The sequence below is a fragment of the Rhinolophus sinicus genome, chromosome 13, assembly GCF_057876585.1.
Source record: "Rhinolophus sinicus isolate RSI-liver-muscle chromosome 13, RSI-T2T, whole genome shotgun sequence".
NCBI lineage: Eukaryota > Metazoa > Chordata > Mammalia > Chiroptera > Rhinolophidae > Rhinolophus > Rhinolophus sinicus.
The window spans coordinates 44,401,250-44,414,915 of record NC_142513.1 but is presented as its reverse complement, the minus strand read 5'-3'; the positions used below and the strand labels follow the sequence as shown (position 1 = coordinate 44,414,915).

The 13,666-nt window shown below is 42.1% G+C and overlaps 1 protein-coding gene across 2 annotated transcripts in view; it reads left to right on the top strand.

The window, feature by feature from the left end:
• Positions 1–7,534: 7,534 nt before the first annotated feature.
• NAPB (NSF attachment protein beta) overlaps positions 7,535–13,666 on the top strand; it is a 45,456-nt gene continuing 39,324 nt past the window's right edge. Inside the window, exon 1 of one of the 2 annotated variants that reach the window (XM_019718670.3) lies at positions 7,535–7,713. In XM_019718670.3, the coding sequence (XP_019574229.1) occupies positions 7,616–7,713 (98 nt within the window). In that variant the 5' untranslated portion in view covers positions 7,535–7,615. The remainder of the gene's footprint in view (positions 7,714–13,666) is intronic. The other variant, XM_074317730.2, reaches the window with a different exon arrangement.

Genomic DNA, 13,666 nt, shown 5'->3' with positions numbered 1-13,666 from the left:
TCACCTGGGGATCAGAGGTAAATAAGGACACCGAGGATGGAGGGGTTTATTAGCAGGCCATCGTCCTCATGCAGCCTTTGGTCTCCTTTCTGCAGATATTTTTCATAACACAATACAGGTTTTCCCCACTCTAAGAAAGTAGAGCATTACCATAAAACCTTTCATAAGCTGAAATGGCATAAAGTGAAGAAGCAATTGCTATTAATTTATATGGAAAAATTTGGAAGCATTTCCAGACCACAAAATAACCTACCAAACCACACCAAATAACACATAAAACCTAAAATGACACTAACATGTAGTAAAAGTAGGAAGGCTATAATAAATACACATGCTTTTTACACCCATCAATCATTCAACCAATAGACTTTCCACTTTACCCATTACTGGATTCTACCAAAAAGAAACCACTTTGCCCTAGTAGAGCCAATTGTAACCTCAGCAGCTTTCAAGATGCTTTCTCTCTGAACGTAAATAGTATGAATAGGGGACGCAGGCAAGTTCAATGCACAGTATCTTTATTTCATTCACCACGATTGAAATGTTTAATGATGTCTAGTTTTACACTAAAGGTAACACTCGTAAGAGTTCTCTTAGACTTTTCTAATACCTTAGGACACATTTTGCTAACCGACGCACAAAATAAATTGAGATAAAGCACGGATGCTCAGACAGTTCAAAGACTTGATGCTGAAATGCTGAGTGTAGTTCGTGGGGAAGGAGCTTGGTAAGGCCACTCTTGCTGCTCAGGGTGCACTCTGCCTATATAATGGCTCCTGAAAAACAAATGCTGAAGCTTTTTGCCTTTTTTGCATAAGTGAAAATCCTCTTTGGATTGCTTTCTGTTAGTGAAAACAGGTACTAATGTAGGACTTTCATCAAAGCAAAGTGGCTATAATGCAAACTTTGGAAAAGAGATACTTGATTTCGTTTGCCAGTTCCTAAACAGGCTACTCCCTTTAAATAGCCATCAGATCCCATTTTGAAAGCAAATAAAAAGCACAGAAGTTCTGCAGTGCTGCTCTCCTGCTTCTAGTTTCCCTATCTTTCTATTTTTCTGTGAGCAGACACGCTCTGGAAGCAATAAACAGCTGAGACTTCGTTGTGACTTTCAAGTCTTCAAGTCCTTTGCTCATTTTTCTATTTGGTTGTTTGTATTCCACTGAATTGTAGGATTTCTTTATCCTTAATCATAACTATTATGGGGTATACTCATATGTGCTGCAAATATCTTTTTCTGAACTATGGTTTTATCTTTTCATTTGTGTTATGCTATGTTGGTGAAAAGAAATCTTTAATCTTAATGGAGTGAATGTATCATTTTTTTCCTTATAATTTGCAGTTTTGATGTCTGATTTAGGAAATCATGGTCATAAAGCTATTTCCCTGTATTTTCATTTAAAACTTCTAAAATTTTTAAAGTTTAGCATTTCACATTTATGTCCATAACCATCTAGATTTTTGTGCATGGTGTGTTTACTAATGTTTTGTTTAGAATTTTTGTATCCATGTTCATGAGTGAGACAAGCCCAAGATTGCCCTTTCTCATACTGGCCTTTTCTGGTTTGGGTTTCAAGGTTATGTTAGCCTCATACAACAAATTGGGGAGCATTTCAGTCAGGGTTCCCTAGTAAACAGAGGCACACTTGCAATAGGAGGATTTATTTACAGGGGGATTTACAATGTTGCAGGTGTAAGGGGACCCAGGGCACAGGGCCATCATATGTAGCTAGAGGCCCCCATGCTAGCACTCTTGAGCCTGAAGGATGAGGGCAGCCACCTAGGAGTCAGGAAGCCTCAGCCAGCCCGCTTATGGAAGAACCAGGGAAGAAATACCATGACCACAGTCACCTTTTGCCCTCTACCTCACTCTAGGCACCCTGTTTGGCCAAATGCAACAGTCAGAGGGTGCAGATGCCCCACTGATGGAGTGCACACAGGCCAGTGTTCTGGGGCAGCACAGAGAAGGGTATGAGTGGGACTGAGGGGCAAATGAATGATCCAGCATAGGGAGATTTCCCTTTGTCTTAATTCTCTGGAAGAGTTGCTAATTTTTTACTTTTTTGTCCGTTTATTTTAAGATTGGGAAAGGGAGATTCTTTGATCTTACTTCATTTAATTTTCCTTATCCAGACACCCTTTCAAAGTACAGTTGATTCTGTCATTGCAGATTTGATGGATAAAGATTTGATAGGAGTACATATGCATAAAAAATGAAAACAGTCTTGGTAGTTAGAAATATGGGTGAAATTTTTTTCCTAAAATTTCTTTTAATGTAACATTAAATAATAATATGAAAGGAAATCAAAAGACAGTCTAGAAAATAAACGGTTTTTCCCTTTGAGCCATTGTGCATTTTAGAATCATAACTTCAAGAATAGAGAAGGTCTTAGAATATATCATATAAATAAAAGTTGCGTCATCTTTGCTTTTATGCCCTCTGCTATATTTAAAACCAACAAGTTTCAAAATGTTTGTGGAATTTCATATCAACTAACGAAAAGAATAACATTAATTGACATTAATATTATTTTTCATAGGTATTTATTTTAACTTAATTTACCATTGTCTAACAGGTATTTGTGTATATTTAATTTTACCTTTTGCAGCTCTTTGGTCTAAATTTTATAGAATAATTTCTTAAGGAAATGTTAAATAATATTAACAAAGTTACCTTTAGAAATATTTCTGGCAATTTTGACATGGTATGAAATGTCTCAAACACACACACATATACAAACTAATGCCGTTTAGAAAAGTTAAAAAAAAGTATTTGTAATAAAAAACTCATACCTAATTATTCCTCTGAACTTCCCCATTCAAATACCCCTGGGTTTTGCAAGTCCATGAGGAAAGTGAAAAGAACTACTATAAACAGAATAATTAAATCTATACTTAAAGTTACACAAAGTACAGAAGCCCAACCTCATCAACATGAATGGAGAATATTCATTTTCATAAATTCATTACTTTAACATTTTTGGATGAAGAGCCTTCTAGAATGGCTTCGTTTCTTCCCTGCCTTCTAACGGGAGTACACTGAACGAGCCTTGGCCTTGTCTGGATGTCTCTGAGCAACTTTTATGTTGCAGACAGAAGTGAGCCTGAAATGTCATTGAAGGAGCCAGCTGAAGATGGATAAGAGCCCCTCGGCCAGTTCAGAGGCTTCAACTTCACAGCTTTGTCAATACAACCAGAGTGGACCAAGGTGGACACTGACTCCCTTGAACCTAATTGTGGTGGTTTTAGAACATCTGCAAATCCTTTGAGACTCTCCTCTTTAATACAGGTGAGCTTGCATGATTTGCTTCAGGGAAGCAGAAGTGATACCTTGGAACTTTGAGGATTAGGTTATAAAGATGATCCAGCAGTTACCTAGCTCCGCCCCCCCCCCACCCCCCTAGCATCTTTGGAGCCCTAGACACCACATGAGACCAGAGAGAGATGCAAAGAGCCTTGGCTACTCCCATATATAAGAACCACCCAGCTGAACCCAGTCAACCCCTAAAAGCACAGGTGACAATAACGATAAATGATTGTTGTTTTACACCACTAAGTTGGAGTGGGAACTGGAACCCTAAGTAAAGTTATCCATAGATAAGAATGCCAATTTATAAATTTGTAATGAACACCATGATGTCCATGGTGACCAGAACACACCTATTGGTCCTCAGTGCATACTCTCCCTGTCTTAGTTTGTGTCCTCCCAGAAGTAGACCTTGAGACAAGGATTCTAGCGAAAGCAATTTATTGGAGGTGACACCGGGCATCACCAGTAAGTGTATGGAGTCACAGAAGAGAAGGAGGCCAAAAAAGGGTACAGAACAAGCCAGTTTCTACTGTCAGCAACTAGAACTCATTCCCACTGGTACCTCTGGGAGACTGTAGAATATTGTTCAGAATTGTCCCAGCAGATGGGTATTTATCTTCCAACTTCTCAACAGTCATTGATTGAGGGCTGCTCCCAAGAGGCAGAGAACCATTAATTCCCATATTAATGAAGTTAATTTACCACCCCTTCCACTTACTCCTCTAGCATTCAAGCAGAGAAGACTGGAAGTCCAAAGAGAATTCTCAGGAGAATTGCAAGTGCTGGCAGTTGGGACCAGGAGGCATGGGAATATTAAGTGCTAGTCATGGTCAGAAGTTTCCTACTGATTTTGGAATCAGAAGGAGAGGAGGAGGGTGACACTAAGTGAACTTAGTAACTGGTAGCTGCTGTTGGACCGTTGAGTAGTGAGAGTCAGCTGCACTCAGCTACATTGCAGGCACTCGCCCAGTGCACTGGGTACCTGCGCTGGACAGTGAGGACACCAGCCCATGCAATCCTGGAGGTGCACTGCATTTGTACCCACTGCACTCTTCATCGGTGCCAGACTCCACACAGGACTCTCTCTGCACCACACTCCTTCTATGAGCACATGCAGATGGATGGCCACACCTTGTTTTCCATGTAGGTCTGACCCTGCCCCTCTTAGAGCTGCATGTTCTCAAGTGGCTTCAGCCTTGCCTTTGCAGACCACCTCTCAGGATGGGTAGTTGAACACTTGACATTCCAATCTAGCTTCTTCTGTGTGTTCACTCAGTCTGAGTGTCTGTGTCCACCCTGATCTGCTCATAGGGAAAAGCCAGAGATTCTGTTTGGTTTTGCCTCGTTCTGGGTACAGGGTCTTTCTTTCCTGCTCCGTCTTCTCAGAAACTGTCTGAAGACTTTTCCCTTTTTCTTTGTCTCAGTGTCCAGGGCTGCTGAAAGGCATAGGTGTACAGATCAGCATTGTCCATTAGAACCTTGTGCAATGACAAAAATGTTCTATATTTGTGTAGTCCAATATGGTAGCCACTAGTTACATGTGGTTATTGAGTAGTTGAAATGTGGCTAGTGTGACTGAGGAATGAAATTTTATATTTCATTTCATATTATTTGATTTAAACTTAAATGGCCACCTGTGGTGAGTGGCTACCATCCTAATCAGCACAGGTGTAGATCCATGGATCCTTTGGATCTACTCTGGGACCAGCTTCTACTTGAGGGTCTCATTCCCTCTCTATTCCACACCAGAACAGGTCTCCTTTTGCCTCCTCCTGCAAGGATTCCTCATCTATTTCTCTAGTCCTTATTCTGTGAGGTTTGTCTCTGCTCTGTCATCTCCACTCACCTACCATAGCCTCTGGGATAAGAAAACACTTGCTCTACACAACAATTAAGGTTTGAAGTTTTTCACTAAATCTGATAGCGTGGGGTGTGGGCTGGGGGAAGGGTGGGAGTGCCTGCAGGTTTCCTGTGAGAAAGAAGAAAATGGGAGAAATACCAGGAAACATGTACTTTTGCAACCCTTAACTGTAAGTTCTAGTTTAGAGGAGGCAGTTAATTCTACCTCCGTTTTAGTTGACTACAGATTTGAGAATCTAGAATTGTAAGCTTTAGAATAGTCATGGAGAGGTCTTTTTAAAATGTATACTTCCTGGACCCCAACTCTAGGAAATACTGATACAAAAAGCTAGTGGCTTAGGAATCAGTATTTCTTGGAGTTTCCGCATTGAGCTAAGTCTGGGAACTGCTTTAATCAACAAACTGATGCTGCACTTCAGAGCTTTTGAGTTGGCCCCACTCTATTAAGTCCCCATGGACTGCTCTGCTTTTCAAATTCTTATGTCCACTTTTTCAGTTTTCTTCTTCACTCCTGCATTTACTGCCACCTCCAATTTCCTTCCCTTTTCTTCCCCCATACTGCTCCAAAAGTTAGAATAATGCATGTAATATTAGTAAATAAACTCTGCCTTAAGATTGGAGATTTCCTTCTATCTCTAAAGTGTCCTGCAATGCATAAACTGTGACATTTGCTTTAGTTATCTTTCTCTCCAGGAGTTTGGCCCTTCTTTCCTTGCTCTCTAAAGGCAAACTACATTTTCTTAGATATATTTTGTGTGCCAGTGCCCACAGTGTACTTATTAATAGTTCGAAATTATCACAAGTTCTCATTTGGCAGTGATTTTTATATTTGCTTCACCACCTCTGCTTTAGCATTGCCAAATGTAATGGTCTAGACTTTGTATTAAAAAAATAACTCCTTCTGGGACAGTTCTGGAAATGTTTGGCACATGATTAGCATCTATCTATGGATACTTCTCTTGAGAGATTAGAATTCTTCCTGGCATGCAGGAATTGTGTCCCAGGAGACCCACACCCTATGGCCAGCATTATGTAAAGGATAAGACAGCTCAATGGCAAACATCCACCAAAAATAATTCAATCAATAAAAAGAGTGGATTATGTGTATATTGCGTATATGCAACTTATTTATAACCAAGGAAGAGAGGCCCAACAGAAGGTTGCAATATGAGAAGCCAGAAAAATAGCTCTGAATTTATATTGGGGGAAATGATACATTCTTAAATGGCTTGCTCTGGAAATAAAAATGGCTCTTTCTGCCAGCTGTTGCTTGTGGGTGGGTGGACACTACACATTTAATGAAGTTGTTTTCCGTGGCTGCTGTCAATGTAAGAAACATCCATACCTGTAGAGAAGTTTAGAGTTTTTTGAGCCAAACTGACGACAATTGCTAGGAAGCAAAATCTCAATTGGTTAATAAAACTCCAGAGAATGGCAGTTTTTCAGCTTATTTTATATATTAGAATCAAAGGAGGAGATGTAAGGAGGGTTACATGAAATCCATTGGTGGTAGATTAAGGGGGTGGGAGAAAGGAAAGTGGGGAAATCTCTGGGATTGGTTAAAAGGAAGAGATATATACTTCTTTTACATTGGTGGGTACAGGATAGTTAATAATTAACATTTTACAGCACATAGAAATGGTATTCTGGGAACAAGAGAACAATGAGGGTTCTGTCTGGTGCGATGGACTGTGTCCTGATGGGTCTGGAAAAAAGGATTGCTCTGACATTCCAAGGATATATCTTAGATACACAACGACAATAGGCTCACTTAAGATAAAGATTGGCCTTTGTTTGTCAAGGAAAGTACTGGCCAAGGATGTGACTACTCACCATGACCCCTTTTAATTAGTAGTTTTTTGTTTGTTTGTTTAGGCCATCCTCTATGATTAATTTCAGTCTCTGAGTTTGTAGGACCTACCATGCTAGCCTCCTCTGAGTTTGTCAGGTTCAGTATGTGGTCCCTTTTTCAACCACACTGCATTAGATTCCCTTTTGTGGAACTCGACTGGCCTGCAGGTGGAGCACTCCATTCTGTTATCATCCTGTTTCCTTATCCATTCCATTGCCAAGTGTCAGTCCTGCTGAGAAGGAATTCCTGAACCAACTGTGATGCTGAGGGTTGAGGCGATCCTTACGGAAAGCCACGGGTAATTTCCCAATTCCCCGCATATTTCAACGATTAAAGCTCACCAAGGCTTGGGATCACCGTTCGGAAACCACCGGTGTCGGCGGTCTGCGAGCGGGGATCCCACCCCACCCACTCTGAGCCCTGCTGGGAACTGTAGTTGATGCGTTGCGCAGCCTGGCCGCCAGGGTAGACCCGGGACTACAAATCCCGGGAGGCAGAGCGCGCCGCGCCTGCGCTCCCCGCCCCTGCGAGGGTCGGGCGGGGAAGACGCTCCCCTGCCGGCTGAGGAGGCTGTGGTGGCTGCGGCTGGCGACATGGACAACGCGGGGAAGGAGCGTGAGGCAGTCCAGCTGATGGCGGAGGCCGAGAAGCGAGTCAAGGCCTCCCACTCCTTCCTCAGAGGGCTGTTTGGGTAAGCGTCAGACCGCGCGTGCCCTGAGGGAGTTTCTGTCCCAAGCTCCTTCCCCGGCTGGCTGCCCTCCAAGCTTCCCTTGGAGCCTCCTAGATTCCTCCAGAGATTCCCTAGGGCCCCCAGGCCTCGCCATAACGCGATCTCTAACCCCCTCAGATCGCCCCAGGCATCCCCTACGCACCCTCCAGAGATCCTCTGGGGCCCCCAGAGCCCCCCCCACCCCCCACTGACCCCCTGCCCTTTCCGTGACCCTCGGAGCACGGCGCTATTCTTGCATTGGTGCGGGGGTTCCCACGGCCTCACAGGTCCATTGCAGCCCAGGGTGTGCGTGGGCCTTCACCGCAGTGGCGAGACGGATTTGTTCATTTCACCGCATAGCTCCGGAGACCTGTGCCAGGTCAGCGGGAGGAGCCGGAGGGACGGGTCCTGGGACTCCTGGCCCGTGCATCTGGGGGTGGGGGATTGTCCCGCTGGGCAGTGGGCCCCGCGGAAGAGCAGACGGCCGCAGCGACCCCCTTCCAGTGTTCATATGCCCATTTGCCTTGCGCCAAGTAGAGATTTAGTAAGTATTCGTTGTATGAACGAATACGTTTTCTCAGCGTAATATTTTTCCTTCACCACCGCATCTTTTGGGAATCCTTTAATTTCCTATAATTCTTCCATGTTCTTCTAGGGAAAGTTTTACATTCGGACTTCCCAAAAAGCACTGATGGTTTTGGAAGAATTATGGGTGGTTGAATATGAATGATTCAGCTGTTTAGGATAAGAGGCAGAAATTTCATGGTGATTTTTGTTTTTGAACGTGAAAGATCCTCTGTAGACACCAGGAGCACATTCTGAGGACAAAGTGGCAGTTTTATTTCTGTACAATTTCAGTTTGGAATTTGCTTGTTTTGCCAGGTCTATTCTTTTGGTTATAATGTTTTACCCTTGTTGACACATCTCCAGGAAATGCTTAAATGCAGGTTTCATGCGATGCATAAAGGTAAAGTAAGGGTTCCTGTCCTCAAGAACTTCTCAGAGGGCATTTATCCCAGCAGGGTTCTAAGTTTCTCATGTATGTGTAGTTAAATACGTATAGCAATAAATTGTAAGTTTGTTCCCCTTTAAAAGTTACCACAGTACATAAGGAGTACTGCCTAACACTTGATGTGAACACTAAACAATCGTTCCTTTTTCTGATTCAGAAAATGTTTAAAATTTATTCAGATAAAATTTAATGTCATAGCACCTCATGCCATGTCACAGCGTATTTCAAGTCAAGATATCCTTTCTGGGAAGAGAATTTGTAATTGGCAGAAGAACAAAGCATTTTAGCACTTGATGCTTGTTTCAGGGGAACACACTGCTTTTTGTGAAGAGGTGTTGCATTACTGTTTTTTATGAAACTAGACCAAATATTGAGTCAATAATCCTAAAAGGATTTTGAAGCAAACTTTTTTGTTTTTAAACATCTTTTTTTCTTCTTGACTGTTGATCACCTATTTCATTGACAGACCATATAGGAAGACTTTCATCTTCACCATTCACACTCAATTTATACCATCCTAGCCCTGACCTGGATACAGCAGATCAGTTTATTGTCCTAGCTTTCAGACCTGGGGCAAGTGACTTAGCCTCTCTGTGCCTCAGTTTCCTCTGCTATAAAAAGAGGTTAAGAATAGTATATCTAATAGTGAAGGTTCAATGAGTTTATGTTTGTAAAATGTTTAGAACAGCTGGAAATAATTAGCATATTCATCAAAATTGTCAGTCCCATTTATTTGTCAAGGAAGCAGAAAGCCAGGCAGATTAAATGACTTTGCCAAGATTTCAGAGCCAAAGACCCTGTGGACTGGATCACTGTGGTCTTTTAATAAAATAAAATATTTGAAAGAGCCATACAAATGTTATTTATAAATGTACCATATAAATGTTATTTATGTTATGAAGGACTGTGTTATTAGATCAGTGATACTTGGCTGCAGGAAAGGTTGGGGAAGAAGAGTACTCAGAGTTCTGTGAGTTTTAATTGTATAATTATTTGAAGTAAAAAAAACGGCCTAGTTTCTTTCTCAGTTACAATGGAAAGACAGATTTTGTATCAATTTTGGATGTTTAGAATCTTACATTATATCTGGCGTTACTTGCACCTACCGTGTTTCCCCGAAAATAAGACCTAGCCAGACAATTGGCTCTAATAAGTCTTTTGGAGCAAAAATGAATCTAAGACCCAGTATTATATTATATTATATTATATTATATTATATTATATTATATTATATTATATTATATTATATTATATTATAGACCCGGTCTAGTAAAATAAGACCAAGTCTTATATTAATTTTTGCTTCAAAAGACGCATTAGACCTGATTGTCTGGCTAGGTCTTATTTTTGGGGAAACATGATATCCCTCTTTCTAGGGTGGAATACATGTTACTCCATCCTGCTTCCCCTTCCTCATCTATAGAATTTTCCCATGTACTTGTTATTCTTTATTTAAACCACAGTGTAGTCCATCTCCATGTCAAACTTCTGAATTAACAAAACACACATACTGATAGGAATGTCATCTGAGACCATATATTTAAGAGCTGACCAATTAGTGCTTTAAAGGGGACAGGTGATGCTGTTTTGAGAATGTGGTAGCCATTAAAATTTGCTCAGTATTTTGCAGAGATTTCACATCATAGACTTACTCTTAAACTGCAGATTAAAACCTATTAGTTCAGAAGGAGATCCAAGATGGCAGACTAGATAAATGCTGTGCTTGCCTCATCCTGTGAACATATCAAAATTACAACTATATTATAGAACAATCAACCTGGAGCACCATCTGAAGTCTAACTGAACAGAAGTTTTATAATTAAGGATATAAAGAAGAAGCCATGTTGGGACTGGTAGGAGGGGCAGAGACGTGAAACGGGTTGGTCCCACACTCACATGTGGTGATTGAAAATTGGGAGAGATATCTTGGCCACAGAGGTTCCCCACAAAGGAGCGAGGGACCCCAGCCCCCCATACCAGGTTCCCTAGCCTGGAGTGCTGGTGCCGGGAAGAGGAGCCCCCACAACTTCTGGATATGGAAAACAGTGGGAATTCTGACTGCCTAGGTGGGACGGAAGGTTGCGGGAAACCCAAACATCCTCTTAAAGGGCCCGTGCAGGCACACACCCTGGGCTTTGGTGGAGGAATGAAGGCTCTGGTGCATCAGAGACATATGGTGAGAGACTGAGTTGTGTAACTTCATGACGAGGACTGACGGGATTGTTCCCATTTTCTCTGTGGGGCCTATCTCCCGTGCAGCCAGCAGGCGGGTGCCATTTTTCCTGTGTTGAGCCTGCCCCCATAGGCCAAATATGCATCTGACTGGCCTGGTGAGCTCTGCTGCTCAGCCGTGCTGACTGATTGAGACCCTGCTTTACCCAACCGCGTACCACAGGAGACTTTAGCAGCAGCTGAACCTTATGGGAGCTGGCAGGTGGCAGCAGGTCCTCAGAGTGTCCTGGCTTTTTGTGGAGCCACCCCAGACCTGCTACTGGTGGCAGCTGTCCTTGGTTTGTAGCATGGCCTCTCCCACGCACCTCCAGATACAGCACAGGCAGTGACCAACTGTGGATCACTTTGTAGCTCCTATCAGGTAGTCCCCGGCTGGTCACAGGCAGTGGCTGACCTGGCCCTGCACCGAGCCCTTCCCAAGAGCCCCCAGAACCAACATACTTGCGGTTTGTCTTTAGACTATAGCAGAGCACCACCCAGTTAGCCACACAAGTGGCACACTCAAAGGGTGGTCTCAATAGGCACCAGAGCCCACTTGGGTGAATCCTGCTCCCTGGGGTAAGCCCCTGCACAGCAACCCACAAGCTGTGGAAGTGGCCAAACCCCACAGCCAGTTGGCCTGAGGGTCAGTACTATCCACTGACATGCCAACAGCAATAAAGGCTCAACTGTAACAGGAGGTCACACACAATCCATACAAGGGACACTCTTGGAGCACTTGACTCAGGTGACCAGGGAGACTGTGCCACTGGGTCCCATAGGACCCCTACTATCTGGCAAGACTGGGAGACATAGCAGCCCTACCTAATACATAAAAACAAACACAGAGAGGCAGTCAAACGAGGAACCAAAGAAATATGTCCCAAATGAAAGAACAGGAGAAAACGCCAGAAAAACAACTAAACAAAATGCAGGCAAGTAACATTCTAGGTATAGAGTTCAAAACAATGGTTACAAGCGTGTTCAAAGAACTTAGAGAGGTAGCAAACATTAAAAAAAAAAGGACATAGAAACCATAAAAAGAACCGGTCAGAAGTGAAGAATACAATAACTGAAATGAGTATACAATAGAAGGAATCACCAGCAGACTGGATGAATCAGAGGATTGAATTAGCAATTTGAAAGACAAGGTAGCATAAAACACCCAATCACAACAGTAATAAAAAAGAAGCCAAAAAATATGAGGATAGTTTAAGAGACCTCTGGGACAACATCAAATGTAACAGCATTCACATCATAGGAGTGCCAGAAGGAAAAGATAAAAGCAAGGAATTGAGAATCTATTTGAAGAAATAATAACTGAAAACTTTTCTAATCTGGCAAAGGAGATAGATATACAAGGCCAGAAAGTGCAGGGAGTCCCCCCCAAAAAAACTCAAATTGGCCCACACAAGACACATTATAATTAAAATGGTAAAGGTTGGGCAGCTGGTTGGCTCAGTGGTTGGAGCACAGTGCTCATAACACCAACACCGCCAGTTCAAGTCCCACATGGGCCAGTGAGCTGTGTCCTCCACAACTAGATTGAAAACAATGACCTGACTTGGAGCTGAACTTCGCCCCGCCCCCCAAAGGGAAAAAAAAAAAACTAGATTGAAAAAACAATGACTTGACATCTGGAAGAACACACTGTTCCCCAATTAAAAAAAAAAGAAAAAAAAAGAAAAGGAAGGCAAAGATAAGATTATCAGCTGATTTCTCAACAGAAACTTGGCAGGACAGAAGGGATTAGCATGCAATAATCAAAGTGATGAAAAACAAGGACATACAACCAAGAGTACTCTACCCAGCAAGGCTATCATTTAAAACTGAAGAACAGATAAAGATCTTCTCAAACAAGAAAAATCTAAAGGAGTTCATCAATACCAAACTAGTATTACAAGGAATATTAGAGGGACTTCTTTAAGATGGGGGGCCGAGGGGATAAAAAAATATGAATAATAAGATGTCAATAACTACATATCTATCAACCATTGCTTTCAATGTAAGTGGATTAAATGCTCCAATCAAAAACATGGGGTGGTTGAATGGATAAAACAAAACCCTAACATGCTGCCTACAAGAGACTCACTTCAGATTAAAAGACACTCAGACTGAAAGTAAAGGGGTGGAAAAAGTTATTTCATGAAAATGGAAATGAAAAAAAAAAAAGTCAGACAAAGTAGACTTTAAAAAAAGGCTATAACAAGAGACACAGAAGGACCCAGTAATACCACTTCCTGGTATTTATCGGAAGAAACCCAAAACACTACTTCAAGGGGACATGTGTATCCATATGTTCATTGCAACATTGTTTACAGTAGCCAAGATGGACGCAGCCTGGGTTTCCATCGATGGATGAATGGATAAAGAGGAGGTGGTACATCAATACAGTGGAATATTGCTCAGCCATATTCCATGAAGGGAATGGGTTCTTTCCATCTGTGGCAGCATGGATGGACCTAGAGGGTATTGTGCTGAGTGATGTCAGACAATGAAAGACAGATGCAATGTATTTTGCTTATATGTGGAATCTACAGAACAAGATAAACTAACAAAACAGAAACAGACTCATAGATAGGGAACATTGTGATGGTTGCCAGATGTGAGCGGTGTTGGGATGGTGGGTGAAAAGAGGGAAGGGATTAAGAAGTACAAATTGGTTGTTACACAGTAGTCATGGGGATGTAGAGTATAGCATAAGGAATATAG